The sequence below is a fragment of the Leuciscus leuciscus genome (assembly GCF_965113295.1).
Source record: "Leuciscus leuciscus genome assembly, chromosome: 21".
NCBI lineage: Eukaryota > Metazoa > Chordata > Actinopteri > Cypriniformes > Leuciscidae > Leuciscus > Leuciscus leuciscus.
In genome coordinates this window covers 21857865-21883839 of record NC_138745.1, presented here as the reverse complement: position 1 = coordinate 21883839, position 25975 = coordinate 21857865, and the positions used below count along the sequence as shown (strand labels likewise).

The 25975-nt window shown below is 37.9% G+C and overlaps 2 protein-coding genes across 2 annotated transcripts; both read left to right on the top strand.

Annotated features, from left to right (window-relative positions):
* Positions 1-5245: 5245 nt before the first annotated feature.
* On the top strand, positions 5246-17709 carry zbtb4 (zinc finger and BTB domain containing 4). The gene is made up of 2 exons (XM_082151361.1): positions 5246-5510; positions 8826-17709. The coding sequence occupies exon 2, from the start codon at positions 9206-9208 to the stop codon at positions 13913-13915; it is 4710 nt and encodes a 1569-aa protein (XP_082007487.1). The 5' UTR covers positions 5246-5510; positions 8826-9205; the 3' UTR covers positions 13916-17709.
* A 3573-nt stretch (positions 17710-21282) lies between these two features.
* Positions 21283-25715, top strand: shbg (sex hormone-binding globulin). The gene is made up of 8 exons (XM_082151735.1): positions 21283-21525; positions 22793-22884; positions 23035-23224; positions 23938-24099; positions 24195-24354; positions 24434-24570; positions 25038-25224; positions 25430-25715. The coding sequence occupies exons 1-8, from the start codon at positions 21445-21447 to the stop codon at positions 25585-25587; spliced, it is 1167 nt and encodes a 388-aa protein (XP_082007861.1). The 5' UTR covers positions 21283-21444; the 3' UTR covers positions 25588-25715.
* The last annotated feature ends 260 nt before the right edge of the window (positions 25716-25975 follow it).

Here is a 25975-nt window from a genome sequence, read left to right as displayed (position 1 = left end):
ACTGCGGATCGCACACACAAATCTTTACATGACCATTCAGCACATAGTTATAGGCATCTAAAGATTTATATGCCCTCAGTTTCTCTTTACCCTCGGTTTCTCTATCGGGCAGGTGTAGAAGTCAGGCCACTCAACCGTTGGTAGCGTTAACGTTAATCCTGTCAGATCGTCCATTGACTGAGCGTGTACGGGTCGGCCAATCTGGTTCCGTCCGTTAAAATGAACTTTTGCAAATAACAATCGTGGTCCTGGACTGGACAGTGAGTGACCTTGCACATTAAGATAAAATTGGATTTTCTCCAGTCATTGTTAAAAAAAACAAGCTAACAAACTGGCAAACTAACGTTAGTGAAGCGGCCAGAGGGATCTTTCTGCCTCCAGCTAAGCCCCGCCCACACAAATACGTCACCATGTTTACCAACTGTAAAAGGACAAATCTTTTTAAATATTTTTTAGTAAATGTTAAAATTATGTATTTATTATATTTATTATTTACTTATTATGATCTAATTACCTCACAAACCCCTGCAGTTCCTTCATGAACCCCAGTCTGCAAAACCCTGACGTAATATTTAATGAACTTCATGTTGATAACAAAGAATGTATTAAGGAATAAAGGATAAAGGAAAGGAAAAAAATACATAAAGGAATGTATTTTCTTTCTCTTTGTATTTCTATATTAATATGGTAGAATATTATCCTATTCAAATCAATGTGATAAATGAGTTAGGTCAAAAGTAATCTAAAAAGTAATCCAAAGTAGCCAGAATTCATTACCTAATATGAGTAATCTAAATGACATTACTAACTACAATTTTTGTCATGTAATTTGGAATCAGTAGGCTAACTGAATACAATTTGTAAGTAATCTAGCACTGCAAATACACACAAGTGCATCATCAACCCCTTCTCTCTATTGTAACTTTCTCAAAGGGACAGTTCACAATAACTCTCATCATTTACTCACCCTCATCGTTTCAAACCTGTATAACTTCTTTGGCGAAACTAATATATTGTCCATTCAATGAAAGTCAATGTAGTCAACTGTTGTTTTGGACCCTGAACAATAACAGTTTCAATATATTTTATTTTGTGTATACAGTAGTAAAACGTCATACATGTTCGGAACGACTTGAGTGTGAGTAAATGATGGCAAAATTTTCATTTTTAACCGGTTCCTGACTGTCACTTTATGTACCTCATTAACTGATTTAATGTATGCTATACAATTTGTGTCTTAAGTCAGTCCTCTAAAATGTGATTTGCAATCCATTGTTATTAAAAATCAAAAAGTGATGAACATTTAAAATATCTCAGAATGAGAAAAAAGCAACAAATGCTGAGACATTCTAAAAAGATAGGTTGTTATGGCCATTTTTTCTTTGAAATGTGTGAGGTCTTTGGCTTTCTACAAAGGTTTACAATGATTAAAGGGATGTTTAAACAAGCTGACATAAGAGTGAGGGCTAATGGAAATATTTTGGAAGCATTTTAAATATTGAAAGAAACAAGACAAGAGGATCTATTATCACTATAGATATCTGCTTTATCTACAGAGCTTTAAATAATAAGAATAAAAAAGGTCTTAAATGAAGAGATTGAACTTACAGCATTGAAGCATATCCATATATAAAACAAATTAATAAAAATAGAGCACTTGTAAAAAGAATGAATTCAAGAGGGACTGAACAAAAATAAATTATTCAAAAGCTGTAATACCAAAACATTTGGATCATCATTATGGAATTTTTGAGAATTTCTGCAATAAAAAAATAAAATAAAAAAAGATTTAAGCTAAATGTTTTAAAATAAAATACTGAAATGGATGAAATGGCAGTTCCCAATTTGGTGTATTATATGCAGCACAGATTAGGTCAGTATTAGTATGGATGGATAATGATAGCAATTCAAAATGGAAGTATATGGAAACTGGATCAGTGGATTAGACTCAGTTTAGTGAATCAGTTTATTGAAAGAGAAATGAGTAAGATTTTACACCAAACTTAATGTTTTAAGATATGGGCAAGCAACGTCAAATGTAATACATTTAAGCAATAAAATATGGACTTCATATAACAAGTTATATATCATAGATTTAATAAATACTTATAATAAATACTTAAATACTCATATAAATGTATAAAACTGATGAGGAAATGCATAATATTTAAGAAATATGGGAGACAAATAGACAAGGAATGGGAACCGTTTTAAAGAAGCATTTGATAGAATTCGGCATTCTGCCAGGAATATGCTTGGAAGATGAATATGAGAAATCATCCAAGAATAACAAAGTTACTCCATGGTGTTAGGACAGAGTGTTGTGAGAGTGCTGCCAATCTTCTTTTTTTTTTTACTCATCTAAGCAGTTACAAATATTTTGGATTGGAGTTACACAAATCTTTTATTATGAGATAAGAAAACTACAAAATACAGCTTTTGGGTGTAGTATGTCCTGTAAACTTAAAACAGGGATGAGCTGAGAAAATTTACATCTTGGCACTGTAATCAAATATTATAAAAAATGTGTTTAAGATTTTGTATAATTAATAAGTAATAATTTGTAATATTGATATTTTTACACACACACACACACACACACACACACATATATATATATATATATATATATATATATATATATATATATATATAACATATGCTGAAAGTTTAATCAAACTTGTAGGGTCATTAAAAACAAATATCCCCCTCGGACATCACTTTTGGCCACTACTGTATGTATAAAAAAATGTATTATAATGTTTTTGAGATGGCAACTCAAAAAAAATTATTGGTTTACAAATAATTGGAAAATGGTTTAACAAAATCAAAAGTTAACATAAAAATAGAAAAGTAGAACAATTACATGGCCAGAGAAAGAGTTTCTTGCTGTAATGAGGATTCTATCAGCTGCTCTAATTTAAATCAGGTTGTACATAAAGTTGCCTACAACACAATAGCTACAAAATTGAAATAAAGATACCATTTAATTTCATTATTTCACTAAATGAATGTCATCTGTACAGTTTTTGATAAATATGGAAAAAAAATGTTTTACACAAGCTGTGCAAACATGGATTCTTTGTACTGATAAAAAAAAACTACCAAGTCTCAGAGGGTTAAATTGACATTTCGTTCATCTGCCCACTGCCATATTTGTTATCCAGTCCACCCATTGCAGGCGGACATCTGACGACCCCCTCTTCCCCAAAACTCTCCAGGAGTCTGTGTGTGGCTGACTCCAGATGTCCCAGCCTCTTTTGTTACCGTGGAGATTCAGCTGGCCACTGCCCTCTCATTAGTGTCTGCTGATCCATATGTCATGTTAAAGACGGCCTTTGATCAGCAGTGAGCAGGGGAACATTTGAGCCACCTATTTTCACAGCAGACAAAGATTAGAGGCAATCAAATGACAAATACAATAATTTTGAATATGACAAAGCTTGTTTGCAGAGCTGAATGGCTGATTCTAGTTTGTGAAGACCACCTCTGTCTGGCCTCTTCTTATTCGCTTGAGCAAGAAATAAAGTTATAATAAAATTAAAATAATAACATAATAGCATGAATGTATAATTACTTAGTGCATGATCCTTGCATTAAATGTCACTCTCACAACATTTGCTATCACACTGACTTTGACTTGAACTGAAGTCTTATCCCAAAGGTATCTTAAATCAAATATACAAACTTCCATAGAACTTCCTTATCAACAACTACATTTTCTTACCCCCACCAAGTGATGAAACATGCATTGCCTAAATATATTGACATGTTTTCTGGCACCACTTAATATTGACTATGGCGAAATGTCTTACAGCTTTATAGTGCATTTTGAACCTATTCCTAAACCTATTCCCAAACAACATTCATCCCAAGCTCATAACCTAAAATATCAAACACTTTTGGTGAACCTCTTTAAATAAGTTACCTTAACTATTATGAATTACAAAATAAACATAGCAAGAAACAAATAATTTCAAACGACAAAATACAAACATGTGAAATTAACGTTTTATAATCGAGCTCACAATAAGAACCCGTAGAAAAACTGAATCTGAGAAAGGTGTGAGAAAAGTGACAAAGTTCCACCAAGTCGGAGAGATCATAAGAACAACACCCCTTCCAAACCGAGTTCCCATGGAGACAAGTGGGCTGGCATACAATAGAAGAGAAAAAGAAGGAGTGCGAAAGAGAAAGGAAAAATAGAGAGAAGGACCGAGGGGCACAGGGGAAAGGAACGTAGGATGGGGGGTATAATGAGCTGTTCGGCAGAAATTTGGGCATGAAGAAAAGGGGATAAAAGAGGAAGAGTGAAGCGAGAGAATTTTTTTTGTAAAAACCCTTATTTTCTTTATCCTCTTGCCCTGCTCTCTTCGCAGGTCCAAAAAATGTCTGAATGTCAAGACAGACAGTTTTAAATCATAGTCCTCCACACACAATTCTGTAGAACAGTTTTAAAACAGGTGGTTCCTGAACTTTGTAATAGCTATAGATTACGCATTGACAGTGAACTGGATTGATCGATCCAGCAAATGTCAGACGAAATGTTTAAGCAAATGAAGGCAGGACAAAAAGTACATAGAGGTGCTATTTCTCTGCCTCACATAATGGCGAGAAGGCCAAATCTGTCATAGAGGGCCGTCTCGGCCAAAGACTCCAATGTTTACTCCTCTGTTCCACCGCTTCTTGCCATAAACGTCCTTCTTTTCAGTCAGGGAAAGTAAAAGAGAGGAGAAAATGGAAACCAAAGTGCATGTCCATGCCTTTCTCTTTGATCTCTCCTTCGGCTACCTCACTTATTTAGAGTTATTAAAGAGTTTAACCCAAGTATTGTCTGGCAACTCTCTGTTTCTCCCCACTCCTACTCTTTATCTCTTTCCCTTCGTGTCTCTATGGCCAAGCTTTTTTTCTGTTGGCATGGCTCCTGTTTGTTTTCAGCCATTTTGGGGACTGGCAGTGCTCGTAACAAACTGCTTAAATGGCGTCCTCTCACTCGCTCATTCTCTCCCTCGCTCCCGTTCTCCCTCCCTTCCTTGCTATCATCAGGCTTGGTGTATGTAGAGAGTGTGCATGGTGAAAGTGTGTGTCTAATGAACAAAAAGAAATGTAGAATAAAAAAGAGAATTGGAATTAAAATTAGGCTGGGGGGTGGGTGCGGGTGAGTAAGGGGTATGAGGCTGGGGTAGATAAAAAATGCAAAAACAGCCCAGAATCATGTGTCAGTGGCAAACTGAAGTGTGAGAGAGAGAGTGAGCGAGAGTGCAGGCGAGGGAAGGAGAGATAGAGCGGCAGAAGGAGGGGGAGAGTCAGAGTGCGAGAGAGTCGTCTCTGCCCTCTACATAGCGCTGCCTGTATGCACGCGCTTGTCTTTCCCTGTGTTCTCTCTCTCTCTCTCACTCATACACGCACACGGGAACACGCAGACCAGGACACACAGACCGAGGGAGGGAAAGTGAGAGAGTGAGAGAGAGAACACATCGCAGCCGAGATGCAGCAGAAGGTTTTCCGAGGTACGTTGTCTTGTTGTGTGCTTGCCTAGCGGAGAATGGGAGCGAGAAGGAGAGACTTTTTCCTCTGATCTATCTCTCTGTCTTCACCTCTTCCTGCTTCTTGCATTTCTGTGACACTCTCATATCATATCGATGTTGTTTTGGTTTTGTGTAGACACCAGAAATGTGTGTGTGTGTGTGGGTTTGTGTGTGTGCTAATCAAGGCCTGTCTCCCTTATCCTCCGCTGTTGTGGCTGAACCACGCAGTTCTTTTTCAGGGCTGGTGAGTCGCTCCAAGATTAAAGTAAAATGAGAATAAAGCTTCATACTTTTTGCGTTCTCTTTCCATATTTATGTTCTGCTGAATTTGGATACTTTATGTTGTGGTAAGTTCACATCTGATGAAATTATCTCAATAGCGAAGGACTCGGTTTTAAAATTAATGACCAAGTGGCGTCTTGAAATATGGAGCCCTAAAAAAACAGCATCTACCTGTGCTTACAGATGGTGGATGATATTATAAGATGCACATTCCATTTTCAAATTTACAACTTTACTTTTTTTTACTGTGTAGCATACTTAGTGGTACACAACCCCTACAAGGCCATAGGGTCAGAGGTCGTTAGAAGCCAAGCAGCCAAGTTGTATGGTTTTATTGAAGTGAGTTGAGTTTATACGCCAGGGTCAAATTTAATTTACTGTCACCGCTTATGGGTTCAAATCTGCTAGCATAGGATATTTGTAATTTAAACTCTGGCATATGTTAGCATAAAGTTTCTGCCATACTGTAGCAAAAGAGGTATCAATGTTAGAACGGAAACATGGCAGGGCTGCTCGTCTTCCAAAACAAACTAAAGCATTATGGAAGCAGGTTCAGGCATGATCTAGAGGAAGTAGCTTCAGCCAGGTCACTAGTGGAGTTTCTCACTCTATTTGTGATGAAATTTTCTTCCAGTTTTGTCTACTTAGAATATTGTCCTTGATCATATTACAGCAACAGATTCATGGGAATTACTTGTCAAGTTTAAACTCAGTGGACCATGTCGAACACAGCGTGTAACACGGGCAGACTCGCTGGAGCATGGCCCGTCATGCCAAATCAAAGAGATACCATAAATTGCTCAGGGGGAAAGCAAGGAGTGAGGACATTCACCCACAAATTCAACCTCGGACCATCCTTCTCCATCTCCCAACTGCTTCCCTCTTGCTCTTCCAAAACTGCCTACTCCTCCTTTTTGCTCTTTTCCCTACCCCTCATCTATCCTCTGGCTGGCTCCACTATGTTTTTGGCAGGGGGTTGTGCAGAGTTCAGTATCTCGCGACAGCCCCCTTTTCACAGTCAGCCTCACCCTGGTGGGCCCCGTCACGGCCACACGGAAACAGGCGGCCTTCACTCATTACCCTTTTCCACTGCCATTCAGTCCATGGTCTCTTTCACTGGCACAGCTAAATTCAAGACCTTTAGCCCATTATCCGGCTTCTTCCGAGCCTCTTCTCAGTTTATAACCCACTGGTGACAGCATTATAAAACAGCGGCCTCATGTGCGTAAATTGAAAATCTTTACCTGGTTGACTAGCATGCACTTTACGTTCCAGCTGATGACGCAGATGTGACGCTTGTTTTCAATTTCCTACATTTGGGAGAAAGTCAATTTGCCAACCCTTTTTTTAAATTGACTTGACATAATATTTCATTTAGCAAGATGCAACACTTTAATACTTCAGTTCTAACTCTTTCAATCGGTCAGATGTTTGAGTAGAGGGGCAGTTTGAGGGGGAAGGCAAAGGCCTTGTCACGCTTGGCCAGCCTCTTGCGCCAGGAACTGTTTGTTGAGAGGCAGTGTGTGCGTCATATGTGAAGAAAAAGGAGGGTGAGAGGGAGAGATAAATAGGGACAGACGTACAGAGAAAATGAGGGGGTGGCAGATGTGTTTGTCCATTCACTATGTGATCACCATGTAAAACTGTGTCATCCTTAGGCCTTGTTTTACGCCATAGCGGCCAGTCACAACAAGTGCCGGACAGGTTTAAATAATTTTTTCAACTCTTCCTGTCTAAATATACTCTTATGTAACATCTATTATTATGCAGGACATCCTTTGCACACTCTCAGCAGCTGCATTTATGGTGAGCTGGGTAACGCTAGCTGTCAAGCCACTTGTTTACAGACAGACCGGTTCATATGTGCCTGCACGCCTGCAAAAGTGTTTGCGTGTTGAGAGGAGAATGCTTGTGTGCTCATGCAGCTTGTTGACTGCCTGTGTGTGTGTGCGTGTGTGTGTGTGTGTGTGTGTGTGTGTGTGTTTCTGTGCATGTGTGTGTTTGTGGCTGTTCCTGTCTCCAGGCCTGTATCTCGCTTTCTTCCCCACCTCTCTCTCTCTCTCTCTCTCTCTCTCTCTCTCTCTCTCTCTCTCTCTCTCTCTCTCTCTCTCTCTCTCTCTCTCTCTCTCTCTCTCCATTGCTCTCCCTCCTCCTCTCTTTCTCTCTCTGCAATAACAGTGCTGACCTAGTTTCAGTGTGTTCAGGGCTGCTTGTGGAATTTTACAGAGGCCTGCCTGCCTGCCTGCCTGGCTAAAACGCAGGCAGAAAACCATGACTGGGGATTTTCTCTGGTGTCGCATCATTAGTGCTAACTAAGAATGCTCTTTCTTTATGGCTAACAAACAGGTTAAGCAGACAAGATGATCATTAAATAAGCAACCAAAAAGGTTTATGAATGCAACAACAATATGGACTATTCACTCTCAGACTGCTAAAGAAAAACTGACATGACAGTCTGTCTTCTGCATTACATGCTATATAGTAAAATTACATATTTATACATATATCCAAATAACTTTATCAGGAATACAAGATGCTTCAGTTCAAAAGGCCATCTATATTTTGGTACCTGTTCAGTCTAGGCATATTTGGAGCACTTTGACTATAAATAACACCCTGTTGGGGAAATCTTAATTAAATCTTAGCAGTGTTCAATTAGGTGAAGCGAATGCTGTGACTCAGTGGGGTTGATTGCTGAGATTCTTTCCACACTTTCAGATTTTGTCATGCCAAATTCGGAAACTGAGATGACTGCAACCAACCTTGTCTGACTTGTCTGCATGTGTATGACTACCATAAGGGATTGCTTACTTGGTGCTAACTTGTATTTTATAGCCAGCAAATTCTAGCACACTGATTTGCCACCACACAGTGCATACTTTTTGTCATGTGTATTTCTTGTCAGTTTAATACTAGCACAAAACTCTCTGGTGTTTGTGGTTGTCTAAAATCTACAATGTTCCCTTTTGATTAAAACAGAATATTTGAAAACAAATTATTTTCGTTCTGTTGCAGGACTAAGAGCGGGGTCATGGTGTCGGGAGAGGATGGCTGGGACCCTCTCCACACATGTGCTGCACTCTTGGAGCTGAATGTTCAATGCACGGCAATCCCCGTCCTGTTTTATACCAAGATAATCAAAGATGCACAATGTTACCTACATCTAGGAGTCGTCATCTCTGAATTTGACCTCCATGAACTGCCATCTTCTTGATCTGAAATTTCTGTTCTCCATCATCCTTCAATCGACAACTTCTGCACTGAAGATATAGACACTCTTTAAAGTCTTTTTCTGGACCTTCTGGACTACAGATAAACCCTTTGACTGTCTAGTGCTCTGTTGTTGGCCAACGATAGCCTTGGAGAATATCTTAGAGAACTTGTACAAGGATCCAATGAAACACAGAAATAAACACATGAGAGGAGACAGGATGGGAGAGGGCACGGAGGAGGCAGATGGTGCCAAAACTACGAGGATATCGCTCAGTTTCCCCCTCAGCGCTGGATTGCCTGGCTTTTCTGGACAGAAGCACTGCTCCTCATCCCACCCTACTTCCTCCTCTGATGACCATGACAGAGACAGCTCAGATGGCACGGCATGGAAGGGGGAAGCATTCAGAGACAAACAGCTATCCAAAATGTCATCAAAAACTGAGCGCCTACCATGCTCTTCCTCCTCCTTCCCAGTTGATCTAACTGCTCCAGTCAGTAAGAACAGCAAGCCATCTCTGTCATTTTCTGTTGATGGAAGTGGTACCCGATACCCCAAATCTCCCTTACAACACTCTAATAAAATGGACTGTTCAAAAGAGACAGCTGGGGTTAGTCTCAATAATGGGTACAAAGAGCATTCAACAACAGAAACAGCACACATCCTTTTCAACCTCAGCGCAAGAGCCTACCAGGACCAAGGTGTAAAGGATCCAGAGAGTTCAAAAGGCAAAAAACGCAAGGCAAACAGCCTCCATGTTGAACTGAGCCTTCCTCTCCCTAGCATCAACCCTCGCTCATCCTCATCAACCCCTCCTCCTCCTCCTTCACCCTCGTCTGTCTCTCTAACTTCCTCCCCCTTGACTCTCCCCACGCCATCTTTCCATGACTCCTTTAGGGCAGTGCCGAAGCCAGAACTACTGTGTGGGGTGTGCCACCGTCTGTTCAGCACTGCCTCGTCCCTCACTGTTCACATGCGTCTCCATCGGGGGGGACGAGTACTCAGCTGCCGCCACTGTGGCAAAGCCTTCATCCATAATAAAAGACTGCAATCCCATGAGGCCACCTGCAGGCAAGGGCTGCCAGCTTTTCCAGTGCCACCCAAAGAAGAGCCCCTGGAGGAGGGTGAAGTGGAGGGGGAGAGAGCAGATGAGGCTGCAGAGCCAGAACAGCTTGGACAAGAAACAAGGCCTGGACGACCCATAAAGAAAGTGCGCGACCTTTATGCCCATCATGCTGAAACACTGACTTGCAGGGATGCCCTGGGGGAAGAGGATCACTTTGTAAAAGTGGTGGATGGACATATCATTTACTTTTGCTCCGTGTGTGAGCGCTCTTACATGACTTTGTCTAGCCTGAAGCGACACTCCAATGTGCATTCATGGCGCCGAAAGTACCCCTGTCACTACTGTGACAAGGTTTTTGCCCTGGCTGAGTACCGCACCAAACATGAGGTGTGGCACACTGGTGAAAGGCGCTACCAATGCATCTTTTGCTGGGAGGCGTTTCCTACCTACTACAACCTTAAAACACACCAAAAGGCTTTCCATGGTATCAATCCTGGCTTGATCTCAAGTGAGAAAACAGCCAATGGCGGTTACAAGCAGAAGGTCAATGGCCTTAAACTGTACCGCCTGTTGCCCATGCGATCTCTAAAGAGACCTTACAAAACATATAGTCAGCCAATGGCTGATGAACTACTCACTTCTGATTCATCAGTTACCCTGCCTTTACCTATTGATGGCAGCCTCCCACAACCTCTGGATACAAAGAAATTGGAGTCTTTCCTGAAAGATCTTAAAACCCCAGACATCAAGGCTGAGCCTGAGGGATTCCCTATCAGGTTGGATGTAGAGCAGGGTAAAAAACTAGCTTCTCCCCAAACAGACATGACAGAAGAAGCCAGAGAGACAGAGGGGTCAAATTTATGGTTGTCAGGTAGTAACAATGGCAAAGGAAAAAATCCAAAGTGCCCAGAAGGAGCCGTCTCTTCAGTCATTGCATTTGCACACAGCAAACCATCAGTCATCATGCACAGCACTGCAGTTTCTTCCTCTGTCATTGTTCACAGAAATAAGATGGACTCTGAGGAGAGAAAAAGAAGTCCAGAAAATCATACAAAGACAGGTCATAAACAGATTAGAAAACATAGCCAGAGAGAGCACACAGAGGCATACAGGGAGTGGGATGCTGTCAGTTTAGACCCAGAGGTCTTGAAAATAAGACAGCCAACAGAGAAACTTCACAAGGGACGAAAAGTTCACAATAAAACAGAGTCCACTAAGACAATACCTTTAGCGGTGGGATCGGAAGTCAAAGGCAGCGGTCCACTTTGTCAGATTACTGTGCGCATAGGCGAGGAGGCCATTGTCAAACGGAGCATCTCTGAAACAGATCTAAGGAGAGACAAAAGCCCTACACGCAGCAAACTCAAAAAGAGTAACCTATCACAAGAGGACCAGAGAGAGCAACGGCACACCCATCACCACCAACATAAACACCGCAACTCCAGTCAGGAAGGAAAGGAGGGGGAGTCCAAATGGAAAATCCCTAAACTCAAAGGTAAGGTGAGGAAATATTTCTTCCGGCAGGAGGTCAGGGAGGACAGAAATGACCATGATGTGGAGGACAACCTATGGAGGCCTTACTATTCTTACAAACCCAAGCGAAAGGCTCTTCATATGCAGGGGGCAAAAGCTTGGAAACGCAAAATGCACTACAAACGATCCCTGAGGCCTATGAGGAGAGCTGAGAGACTCATAAAAAATTTTAATAAAGAAGTTGAGAATGAAGATGCAGACGAGGGAGAGGAAAGGAGACAAAAAGTAAAGAAAGAGCAGAGAGAAGTTAGTGATCCACAGAAAGCTGAAGTCAAAGAAACGTCACACACTTTTCCTGTCTCTTCAAGAACAGAACAGAAGGAAAAAGAAAAGGGAACTCATGGAAAGCCTGATCTCCCTCTCCCTTCATCTGTTCTTCAGGCTACAGTCAATCCACAACACACAGCATCCTCTATCATCAAGCAAAGATGGTCAGAAGATCAGGCATCTGAGTGCGGAACATGTGGCCGCTGGTTCTCCAGCCCAAGGAAACGAGACAAACATGAGTTGACACATCTGTTTGAATTTGTGTGCATGCTTTGCAGGGCACCATTCCCATCACAGTCCAAGCTAGAGGAACATCAGAGAACTCAGCATCCCAAAAACAAGCCCCTGTCTGCCCCTACTTTCTTCACTTCTCAGTCATCAAAAAACGAGGTGGAAACGAAAGTGGATGAGAATGGAGTGGATGGACGGTCCTTAGAGAAAGGCAGCCCAGTTCGCTTGGGCAGGAGGCCTTTGATCAGATATACATGCTCACAATGTGATAAGGTCTGCAAAACCTCTGCTGCACTCAATTGCCACCTCAAGCGACATGAGTTAGGCAGTTCAACCGAGGTTGAAGACACACAGGAAAAGCAAGACATGTCAAGCTACGCACCTTCTGCAGCGGAGACTATACCAAGCAAAGGTTTAGATGCCAATTGTGAGCAAGTACAGCCTGTGTCTGTCATATATTACTCCAAACCAGACTGTCAAATCACTGACAACCAACTAGGTGAGAACATGGAAGAACACCAAAGAGTCAGAAATTGTGAAAGTCCCAAAGTGGCAACTAATGACAAAGTCCACAGTCCATTGTGTGCACAGTTTTCCCAAGTTATCCACAGTCCCACTTTAGAAAGGTTTAACGTCATCTCTCCTAACCTCCCTAGTGTACTAGTAATGAATGGTGCAGAGTGCCTAGACTACAGAACGCCAGAAAAACGGAATTTAGACACACTAACCCAACAGAAAAGAAGCCAAACGCTGAGCGACAGGCAAGTCCAGGTTTCTCAAATGCTGACAGAGCCTCAGATTAGAAGAGAAACAACTCCATCTGGACCCATATCACTAAAAACAGGCAGAGGTTATGTGTTTAGTGAAGGTGACATTAATCCAAATGAAGATTTCAGTGATTTACAAGATGCTCAGGATCTAAGAATCTTTCCTCAATCCAGCAGCCAAGCCCAAGACTTATCCATGACAACAATACTGGCAAAAAAGAGAGAGCTTGATCAGCAGATTAAACATCCATCCAACATCTCAAAGGAACAGTCTTGTAATGAGGAGGTGTCGTTGGTAGTGCCCAAAGAGGAACCACTCAGTCCAATACCATCTCCTACATGCTCTGTCATTCAAACCACTCCAAAAGGACCATCTCAAAGGTATTCAAAGTCACCCTGTCACTCTCCAGGACCCTTGGACCTACAGTTGCGACCACAGCTGGAGCAAAGCCAATCACACAGAGGAAGGCACAACACAGAAAAACAGGGTCATATGTTGCAAGCGAATTCAGCTGGGATGAGTGAGCCTTCTTCCCACACCCTGCTACATTCTCAAGTGCCCACAGCAGAGCCTGAATCAAAGGACAACACCTCTCTCACTCCTACAGAATACCACATGGGCTCAGGCTACCCTGTCCAGGAGCTTACTCTTCCCTTGGTCATTCCTGGAGGGTACTGCTCTGGTAAGAAACAGGAGGAGCAAATCCTGATGTCTTACCCTGCTGGACCCCTACCTTTTCCATCACTTGGGAAGATGGTATCCCACTCTGACTCTGCTAAACTGCCCTTTTACCCTGACCCCTATCACCTACTGTATGGCCCACAGCTACTGCCATATCCCTATAACCTTGCTGCCCTTCCAATGACTCTAAATATGATGGCATCAGGGGACAAAGAGCCCTTGCCCTTCTTGCCTTTTTTCAATTACGCTGCCGCCCCTTTAACAGGCACAGTACCCCATCCATTAGTAGTGAACCCCAGCCTATACAACAGTGGCGGCAACAGTAGCACAAAGCAGGACAACCCATAAGTGAGTACACATTGGCAGCAAGGGAATACCTGTAAAAAAGCAGAGGAGGCCATTAAGGGTGGAAATTATGTTTTTCTGTTTGTTAACTGACTCTTGCACAGCTCTTCTCTTTTGTAACGCAGCAAATGCATAGGCATACATAGGAATCAAACTTGATGGAAAGATGGAGGGGTTTCTTGAAGACGAGGAGGAAAGATTATTAGGGGGTGAAGAACAAAAAAGATAACGCCCCCTTCAGGCACTGCCAAGATGCACCTTCAACACACCACTTCTTTGCCTCTTCTGTAGTGTCATTAGAGCTTGGATATCCATCCTCAGAATCATTATGATATTATGGATAACACATGGAACAATAACAGCTAACAGGATGTGTGTTTTGCTAAATGAATTCTGTCTGTTTCCCATAATAAGAACAGTATAACAACAATAATGATAATAATAGTTGTGTTAATTATACTGCTTGTAGTAATGCAAGGGTGGCTTATCATTGAAAGCAAAATGAACAACACACAGGGAAGGAAGATGCAGCAGCTGTTTTATGTGTGTGTGAGTGAGTGTGTGTGTGTGTGTGTGAGAGAGAGAGAGAGAGAGAGAGAGAGCATGTGTGTGTGTGTGTGTGTGTGTGTGTGTGTGTGTGTGTGTGTGTGTGTGTGTGTGTGTGTGTGTGTGTGTGTGTGTGTGTGTGTGTGTGTGTGTGTGTGTGTGGTGTGTGTGTGTGTGTGTGTGTGTGTGTGTGTGTGTGTGTGTGTGTGCATGCATGAGTGTGTACAGAGTGTGATTTTGTATAGAGGTAATGCATGGAGACTTTGGGGTAGCTCATAGTGTCATATCTTACATCAGTACTCCAGTCATGTGTTTTTCAGTATTCCGGCTTTATGTGTGCCTGCAGGTTTGTGTAAGTGTTTTTGTGGGGTGTGTTGGGGGTGTAGGCATGCACACTTAAAATCATTGTGCTGCATCAGCCTTGGTCAGTTCCATGGAAGTTCACGTAAAAACATCATTCCTGGAAAAGCTACTATAATCTTAATAGGTCAGTAAATAGAAAACATAGATGAAGTTCTTCTTTCGTAAGTCATAGCATAGCAACTTGATGGTGTAGCTACATGTCATATGGATTAAACATATTATTATGTGATGCCTTCACTAACCAGGATTATCATGACAAGATCAAATGTATGGTGATTTAGAATCCACTCTACTTTTGACCATGTTATGTATAGAGACAGATTGTGTTTCACATAGTTTCGTTTTGTAGGATGTGGGTATTAATCCTTGATCATTTATGGTATAAGTCTGTGTACTTCCAATACTCCTGCCAACTGTTTCATCTCTTCCAACAACATACGTTCCAGTCGACTTCATGTTTGTGGCCTTCTCCTCCCCACTGCCCCCTGGTGTCCACCAAAGACACTCCATTCATAGACTGAATTTGAGACGTGACAGAATGGGTGAAACAAAGTGAGACAAACAGAGATTAAAATAGAGTGAGAGTGTGAGCAAAATTTGGGAGTAAAGTGGAGAAAAGCGCAGCTGGGCAGTATGTTAGCATAAATGGAGCTTCCTTTATAAAGACAGAGAAAATTGTTTAGGCTACTTGTAAGAGGCAGTAGCTGGTGTTAGTTTTAGGAAAACAATCTACTACAAGCAAGCCACCATTTCTGTTGGTTAGCAAAATCTCTCTCGCAGAGAGAAGAAAAGGAGAGGACGTCAGTCAGTCCTGACGCCCCTGCAGGGCTTGCACTATGGGACTTATAGCACTGGAGTGGCTTGAGCTCTCCCTTGTACTTTCTTGTTTTTTTTCTTTTGTTTTTCACTATATTATTTGTTTGATTTTTATATTTTTCCCTTTTTGGTAGTGAGACAAGGCTTGTACTTGAAGCTCATTCAAGTACATAAGAATATGAATGTAATTTAGTCATGAGGTTAAAAAATAAAGATAGTTTGGTAGATCATTTCTGTACGCTGACTTGAAAAATAACATGTAATATCGAACCGCTATGGGGTATTCATATATATATATATACAGTAGTCTTAGGGATATGTCAAGGAAGTTGGATTCAATATAACCACAACGCATGAGCAACAATTGCTTCTTCAGTATCTTCTGGTGTTGTCACAAAACTCAATTTTCCTTCATATGTGGTTCTTTCATTTAATTTTCTCCTGCTTTTTCTCGAGGCATGTACTCACAAAACTTTTTGGACTCTCTTTTTTTAACCCCTCAGTATCAAAATTTTCAAATCTAAAACCAAAAAGAAAAACTCCTATGTTGCCTTATTTCTTTTCCCCAAGCATTACGAAAGCCTTTCAAATACTGCCCTTCCATCTCCACCTCTTTCTCATTCCAACACCCTCTCCCTATCTATTCTCAATATTTTACCTTCTCCCTTTGAATTATGTGTGAAACTGTGCAATGTAGCCGCAGCACTGTTCATTTCCTGAGGGTAAAACACAATGCAATGAATGGTTGTGGATCATGTAGCTTCACTCGGGTATGAGTACAAGCCTTTTGTTTGCATTGTAAGAGTGTGGTTTGTGAGAGAAAGGGTGTGTTGTGGTAAAGGAAAAGGAAACCAAATCAAGGTCTATCTCCCTTGATAGCTACCAACAAACTTGTGTTTGACCTCTTGTTTTTGCTGTATTTTCTTCACCATGACAACATTTTTACATAAATTCTAGAAATATATAAATGAATGAATTGCATCAACTACCTGTACCAGTGATTGGTTAAACAAAAAGTAAATGTTAAATTTGTGTAAACGAATGTAAAAAACGTTAGTAACAACCATTGAGAGGTTCACATAAAAATGTAACAATTATTTTCAGAGAATTAATTACATTGGGTTTGTAAATGTATATTTTTTTCCATTGAGTATTTAAGTCTAATTGGGTTTAAATATCGGCCCAAATATCAATTGTTAATTGTTCTGGATCAATTGTTCTGAATCAGTAACTGGTTTAAAATGACTAAATCAAAAATTCTGATGTTTACATTTAAGATGCCTTTTTATTTAAATAAGCTAATAAGTATATGCACATAATCTGAACGCACCTTACAAAGAAGAAATTGTGATACCATTTTCTATAAAACATTCTATTTAAGTATTACTTTGAGGAACATCAAAATGAGTTACGCTCTCATGTTCCTGTTTCATCCATCAGCAAACATTCAATGAAATTCAGTAGATAGTATGCTTAAAAGAGGTCACTTGTGGCTGTGTGGGCTACTATTACTACTTTTAGTCCTACTTTAAAAAATATATATTTATCAGTCAGCATCTGGATAGACTACTGAAAATTTGCACAGAAAAAGGATAAATATTTTAAAAATGAAGTAACGCCTTTTGGGGGCATATGTACTGAAATAATCACAGATCTGTCCAGTACGTTTGGTTTTGAACAATGCCTGAACTACAAAAAAATAGCCTCTTCTTGGTCCACCCAGACCAAGGACCCTTTGGAGGCTTGAATTTTCAATCAAAGTGACTTAAATCTACCAGCTACATATGTTCTGCACTTGGTCATAGTTGTAGGCATGGGACTAAATTGTCTGGTATTTTGTGACAATGTTATATTGTGCCATTGTTTTAGAGGTCCACATTATATTTGGGCAGTTTCAAAGAAGTGAAATGTTTGAAAACTTTATTTGTGTCTTGTTGACTTTGTGACCATTTAATACAAAGGTTTGCTGGCATTGCCGATTCAAGTCTACAATCAACAGTTAATTTCTTTGCTCCTGTTCTCTTTTCTCCCTCTGTCTATGCTACAACCATACAAATAAAGTATTAACCTGATGACGTGCAAAATATCTTTGAATTCATCATCAATATGCAGTGTTGGCAGTTTTGACACAACATTCAAAACAAAATACAGAAGTGCAAAAGAGAGCTCTAAATTGCAACAACAAAAAAATGTCCGTGAATTAATTTACAAAAAGCTTTTCCCCACTTATTTCAATACAGAAAAATATTTTGTCAGCCACATATATGAAATGTGAAATTTTGAGACTTTTTTTCATTTAGGGTCATGAACATGCTTTTAAGGTTTCAACATGCTGATGTGTTGTGAAATGTGCATGGGTAGTTGACGTGACGTGGCTTTTTCACCGTCACAGAAGATAAAAAATAATTTATTTCACATTTTCATCATTTAGAATACTATAAATGGTTAAACATTTTCTTGTTTTACATGAATTTGTTGTTTAAATACCTGAGTTATTTTTAATTTTTTTACAACTTTGAGCCAAATCTCAAAATCGTCCTATGGTGTGACGGTAGACAACATTATTTCATAAATATTAACTTTTATAAATAAAGAAAATAATGTTTAAACATCTTAATGAACACTCCTGGCATAATTGTGCAAGTGTCTATTTCACTAAGTGGCCATCACGTTTCCTATACATACATTTCTAAAAGTGTAGGAATTTAATAAAGTTTGTCACAGAAAAAAATGTCCTTTGGTGTTATGCAATAACCTGATATTAAGTTGGGCAATATCATGGACAACTAAATTTAGTTGAAAGACCCCATTCAAGGTCATGTGACTGAAGACCCCTATGAAGCCCATGAGCAGTGCACATGGCAAGTATTTCTCTCAGAATTTTTCAAATATTTAACTATGTTTTCAGACCACTGAAGTTGTTAAGTTTTTTTGTCCTTTAGTGTGACACTCCTAAATTAAATTTTTTAATTAAAATTTGTATTTTTGACAGCAGGACTATGTAATATTATGCAAATGTGTCATGCCAATTGCTAATAACAGTTCAGCTAGTATTAGCATGGTTATTAACTGCCACAAAAGCTCAAATGTCCTTTGGTGTGACAGAAAATGTCATAGGAAATGTCCTTTGGTGTGACGCTTTGGCCTGTCACACCATAGGACACAGATGTCACACCATAGGACAAGACCTCCTTAACAAGCTTTTAAAACGAATATATAAAGTTTCAACAAAAAAACAAATGTCCTCCTTTATTATTGTTACAATAAACACTATATATTCTGACTCTTTTTATGCAATGACTATCTTTGTCCTTTAGTGTGACGCTTTGTCCTATGGTGTGACAAACATAAAACAACAGAAAAATATACTTATTTTAAAATATCTTTAAAAAAAAGAGTCAAGTTTGGCATTAGGGGAGTTACAATAATATCTCCTCTTAAATAGATACAATTTCAAACAGTTTTGTAAGGTTGGCGAAAAAGTTTTATTGACATTTGTAGGGAAAAGTTTATCAGGTTCATCTATCCATGGTGAAAATGATTCTAATTAGTACTTTCATGTAAAATAAATATCACTTTAAGAAAATAATGTTTTAATAATGTGAACAATTCTGTCTAAAGTATTTTTTATGTTATTTAATATAATTTCTTAGTACTTTTTAAATGTCACACCATAGGACACATTTACAGTACTGTTCAGTGAAAACGTGAAAAAAATATGTGAAGTCATTGACAAAATGAGTGACCACTACTATTTTCTGAAACTACAGTTTTCATACTCCATAAATATATGTATTTTTTCTTAAAAAGTTATGTTTTCCAAAAAAAGTACTTTTTCTTGGCCATTTGTCAACTACCCGCATACAGAAATTCAAAAGCAACTGTACAGACCCAAAATACAAAACACTTCTTTGTTGTTTGCCAGAGCTCTTCAACTCTAGTCCTGAGGTGCCACTGTCTTGCTGAGTTTAACAACTTTTTCTTTTCAAAGTTTGTAAAAATAAAAAGTTGTTTTACCTGTTAATTGTCTGTTCCACTTAGTGCAGAAATAATTTTTCCAACTTAAATTGTTAAAAATCAAACTTCAGTTTGGTATCTTTTTAAAGGGAACACTTCACAAATTATTAAAGAAGTAAAAAAAAGTTGTAAAAGTAAAGTTTGAAAAACTTTATAGAAGTTTAAGTTTATGAAAATTTTAAATATATAAAATAATGTACATTTTTTATTTTAATTCAATCTCTAAAAAACACATAAAAAACATACGGAAAGAATCAGAGTGTGTGTAATAGTTTGGCACCACATCCCAAATATAGAATCTAAAAGCTTTCAAATGCTATATAGTTTGTCAAGATTACTTTAGGTTTAGACCAAGATATTATTGTTATAAATTTATAATGGCAAGTGTACCACGGGTGTTGGGGAGGGGTAGTCTTAAAAATAGTGGTTAAAACATTTTTATAAATCACAAATTCAGATATTTATTCTTTGTAATGTGTGAAAAGTATTGATATTAAAAGTAAATTATTTGTACCTGATTGTATGTTTTTTTTCCCACAGTGTGATTTTTGGGGAATTTTATAGAATCCAATTAGAGTCAATTTGACCCGGACCATACAGGCTGTAATCAGAAATCAAAAACAGTGCATGAATGAAATACTTAAAATATTGGAACTTTTAGTATTCAATCATTAATTTGACAACTGTTGATACTATGATTGTTAGTTTTAGTCTGAAATATACCAAACAATGTAGGTGCAATTTTTGCATTCTAAGAACAAAATTAAAAAACCTACACATCACTATAGTAATACATCAAGGTTACACAGTACTGAAAGAACAAACATCAGTGACCTTTCAAAGTTCATTTGTTATGCAATCAGACTAACTGCCAGGTTGAGGATGAGAAGAGGTAAAGTCTGCACACACACACACAAAAAAAAAAAAAAAAAAAAAAAATACACAAATTATATTACAAATTATTTATAAATAAAAACATATTATTATATTATTATTTTATATATTTTATATATTTCAATTATTTAAAATATTATATATATTTCACACACACACACACACACACACACACACACACACACACACACACACACACACACACACACACACACACACACACACACACACACACACACACACACACACACACACACACACACAGTATACTATAGTATATCATATTTATTTATTTATTTATTATATCCACTCTTTGTGAAAAGATTAACAAATATGTTGCTCTGCTATTTTAAAAAAAAAACTTTATTTTTTAGGGGTAAACTGTCAGAAAGAAATCTGCAAAAGTTTTAACTTTAATAGAAGTCACAAAATGTATCTGTACTTTATCTACCCCAAAAGACTATATATTATCTTGATGTCCCTAAAGGTAAACATTTTGCACAGTGTACTCTACATACATCTAATCAGTCATTCATTTTTCATTTTGTGCCCTACTCTCACCCACTTAATTTTCTGTAGTCATTAAACCATAACAAAAGCATATATCTGAACGCTGGTTATGATAGTACACTGGTAAAATGAATCACCATGTTATCAGGATACAAAAGACCTATACACTCAAACAAGCCCAAAATCAATATTTTTCCGGTTCTGTGATGTCGACATCCTTAGTCTCTGGTCTTCTGGGGAGGCTGTGTGCTAGACCGGAGTTTAATCAGTTCTCAGAGAAAGAGACAGAGAGGTAGTCTGACAGCATTCGGCTTAACCAAAGCTTATGGTCTGATTCCATTATTTCTTGTTTCTACTCATGTTGTAATCTTTGGAGTTAAAAGAGAATGAACTATCTCAAGGAAGCGGTCATACTATTGTTAGGCCTGTCCCTGATTCTTCGGTGCAGGAGAGTGGCAGGTGATCAGGTGAGTATGAGATCTCTAAAAGACGGGTCTAAAAAATCATATCTTTTTTAAACTAGCATTTCACAAGCTACAAGAGATATATATTCACCAATGCCTTTGTTTTTTACTATGCAACTATGTTGAGAAACCGGTGCCTTTTACTGTTACACATGATATGCAAGTGAAAAACTGCAAAAGCAAATGTTACCATGCAATTTAATCATCAGAAATTGAAAAGTAAAGCCTAAATGTCTATGTATACTGAAGTTTGCTTGATCCTCACTTACTTTACACTCAGAAATACGACTTCTGGTAATATCAAATGAATTTGATTTATTTAAATAAGCTTAACTTTGAAGTATGCAATGAGTTCAATTAATGCCAAAGAATATAAATGTTATTTGCCTTTTCTTTCAATTAAAATTCTTAAATTCAATTAAATCCCTCATAAAGGGTTTCAATTTGGATACAATGTAAAGTGATATACTATGTAATGGAAAATTACATTAAATCTACAATTATTCAAGCCAAATTCATTGGTTAGATATAAAATAGATAATACTGTATAATCTCTATGATTTCACTTCAATTCATTTTTTTTGTTATTTGGATATATATGTAACATTTTATAATTCATTACGTTTTTATAATTAAAAATTCTTAATTCATTGCATCTATGATATTTAAAGGATGTATATATATATATATATATATATATATATATATATATATATATATGAATATATATATGAATATATATATATATATATATATATATATATATATATATATATATATATATATATATATATATATATATATATATATATATATATATATATGTATGTATATATACACAAATCCTTTATTTATATATATATATATATATATATATATATATATATATATATATATATATATATATATATATATATTATTTTGTAACAACAAAAAGAGCCATGCACCTGCTAACATGCCTGAATTCTACATTGGAAAACCAATTACATAAGATGTACTGGCTGGCATGGAAGCAACTTTAGCTGACAAAGTCATTGCACTGTTGACATATTCAACTCTGAATTCGCTGAACCCTGGTTCCACACTTGCCTGGAGGAGCAGTATTTACACTGGCGGCTTGTCTGGGATGTTGCAGATGCTTGTGTTTACCTAGCCTTTAGCAAGAGTGAGAGAGATATGTCTAAATGTAATCTGAGCATGCTTGGCTGCTGTATGATATTTGATGTATGATGTCAAAACCATTCTCTGGTTTTTGGGATGACTGAGACAGATATCCGGCAAGGGAGTTGTCAATCTTGCACACAGACAGTCCAAATGGACTCCCTTAATGCGGACGAGCGCAAATCTCTCTGACATCACAAGGTGAGTTGATCTGAAATCTGTGGATTTCACTTCACTTTCTAAAATCGTAATTCCTTTGTGTTTGGCTGCAGTAGTTGGTCATCGTCTATCTAATTTAAACATAAAGAAAATCATAGTGGTAGAATTCACTGTCTTACCTCGCACATACAGCATCAGATCTTTCTTTGAGTTTCGGACCTTTGACCCAGAGGGAACCATCTTTTATGGAGACACCAAAGATGGACAGGACTGGTTTGTGCTTTCACTGCGTGATGGCATACCTGAAATGCAGATTGGAAAAGCAGACATCTTAGTGAGCGTAAAAGGAGGTCGCAAACTCAATGATGGAACCTGGTACTTGGTAAATACTGTTTATATTTTTTAATCTCTACTGATTTCTCTAAAACCTGATAGTGTTTTAAAGCAACAACCCTTTGTATGCTACAACTGCTGGCTCTGTGAATTTTTTTTAATGTTTTTGAAAGATGTCTCTTATGTTCACCAAAGCTGCATTTACTTGAAATAAAAAATATTCAAAAATACAATATATTGTTACAATTTAGAATAACTGCTTTGTATTTTAAGATATATTAAAAATGCAATTTCTTCCTGCAATGGCAAAGCTGAATTTTCAGCTTTGTTACTCCAGTCTTCAGTGTCACATGTCAGAAATCATTCTAATATGCGGATCAATAATCATTTCTTTATATTATCAATTAATGAAAATGAATGAATGAAAACAGTTTTGATGCTTAATATTTTATTTTTCAGGACTCCTTGATGAATAGAAAGTTCAAAAATATAAATATTTGAAATAGAAATCTTGTGTAACATCATAAATGTCTTTGATGAATTTAATGCATCCTTGCGGAATAAAAGTATTTCAAAGCCTTACTGACTTATGAACGGTAACAATTTAAAATGTAATAAAAATATGTGTGGTTTTTTGAGACATCCAGAATCAACATGGCATTTTGAAACATGCTAATTAACGCTCTGTTTAAAACAAATATAATTTCATTAACATTCGTTATGTGATCAAACATCTAAGTATTCTCTGATCATTTTGGACAGCTGGAATTGCGCAGTGAGGGCAAATTTGTGGTGCTAGAGGTAAACAACAAGGCAGAGCTTGTAGTCGGTCTCCATTCTAAACTGGCAGAAGAAGAACTAACAGGAAAGATACGTCTGGCTGTTGGTGGCATGCTGGTGGACAAACAAAAGCTCTTCCATCCAGTAAGATTCATCGTATTTTCCAATAATATTCTAATTGAATAACATTGACTGACCACACATAAAACAAGCTTATAGGTGTCCTTTTTATTACTCAGTTTCAACCGGAAATGGATGCGTGTATTAGAGGAGGGCATTGGCTAAATCTCAGCACCCCCTGGGATACAGACTCAACATGGGAACCCCGGCCCTGCTTCTCCGAGATCAAGAGAGGGAGCTATTTTCCAGGAACTGGAGTGGCTGTGTTTAATACATCTGGTGAGTGAAAATTCATGTATGTTTAAACTTACATTGCAGATAAGATGACGTTATCTTTCCATGCACATAATCACGACAGATCTTCCTGGACCTAAGACAGAAGAGGCTGGTATCACAGTCGAGATCTTTGGATCTTGGACTGGGACAGTGTTGAGTCTCCAAAGCACAGGATTTCAGTATATTTTGGAAGAGTTAGATGAGCATAAAGATGTCAAGGTAATAAACAAAAATCCATTGCAATATTAGCATTTAGGCTAAACGATTAAACCGCTAATGATTATTTCACAGAAAACTGATGTAAATTAACATCTGATCCTCTTACTATCATTTAAAAGTATACAGGTCTATTACAAGCAACCTTTTCATTACATTTATCAGTAACACTTTACAATAAGGTTCCATTTGTTAACATTACTTACCTACATTAGTTAACATGAACTAACAAGGAGAAATAATACTAAAGCATTTATTAATCTTAGTTCATGTTAATTTAAACATTAAGAGGATTTGTTAGGACCTATGCTGACATGAACTAACAATGAACAGTTGTATTTTTATAAACTTATATTAACAAAGATGAATCAATACTGTAACAAATGCTTTGCTCATTGTTAGTTCATTTCAGTTAATGCATTAACTAAAATGAAATAATGGGACCTTAAGTATTATCTGCATTGTAACAGGAGGAGCAGCTGGGCCTGAAAGAGGGATCGGAAACGGTTGACCTTCCCCGTGAACCTGCAACACTTACTTTTACCATACTGAAAAATTCACTTCTGGTAAACAGCAAATCAGTGCTTGAAATGGAAAGTCTGGACTTTTTCACCATGTGGAAAAAGGGGATGCTACTGACTTTTGGGGGAATGCCAGGTAAATTTGCGAGATGGAAGTGAGCAAGAATTTCCGTGCTCAAGTACTCTTCCATTATCCAATATGTTGAATTCTTTATATTTTACTTGTATCTGTCAGGTAGACAACTGTGTCTTATCTCAGGGAATATATTTAACAAATCTTGCTAATTTATTGAAGTAGAGCTTTGTTTGAGTTGATTCTCAGAACTCTTTTTTTTTTTCAGGTGACAGTGAGGCGACAAAGAGTACACATCACCTGCGTGGGTGTCTGGAGAAAATCCTTGTCCAGGGCCAGGTCATTGATCTTGATCGGGCATTGTACAAACACACAGCGGTGTCATCTCATAGCTGTCCTGCAGAAGCAATGAATGAACTCTCTTAATAGAGATTCAAGGCAATCATCCTATTTAAAAATAATGAATGTTCAGGTGACCAAAAATAACCTCCAAAAATGTACTGATGGACTGTTATGTTAATTACACTGAGCAATAAAATACATTTGAAATGAAATGGTATGTCTTTCTAATATAGTCATTTAATGATTGAACAAAGGATAATCCCATTGAACTGATACAAAAACATCTCAAATGGAATGTTTATCAATGAAGATCTTTCAGTGAACAAAATAAATCAAAATCAATAAAATATGCAGTTTCATTAATTTATTATTCCATGAAGCCAGTCTGATAAATCCTCTGATGAGCAAATCTTTTTGAATCTATGATGAAAATAAAAATCTTTTTCAACTTAACTCCTTTATTTTACAATGG

Coding starts and splice junctions, on each gene's coding strand:
- zbtb4 (XM_082151361.1), top strand. CDS start 9,206: ATGAAACACAGAAATAAACACATGAGAGGAGACAGGATGGGAGAGGGC.
- shbg (XM_082151735.1), top strand. CDS start 21,445: ATGAACTATCTCAAGGAAGCGGTCATACTATTGTTAGGCCTGTCCCTG. Junction 23,225..23,937: donor ATGATGGAACCTGGTACTTG/GTAAATACTGTT, acceptor CATTTTGGACAG/CTGGAATTGCGCAGTGAGGG. Junction 24,571..25,037: donor ATGAGCATAAAGATGTCAAG/GTAATAAACAAA, acceptor GCATTGTAACAG/GAGGAGCAGCTGGGCCTGAA.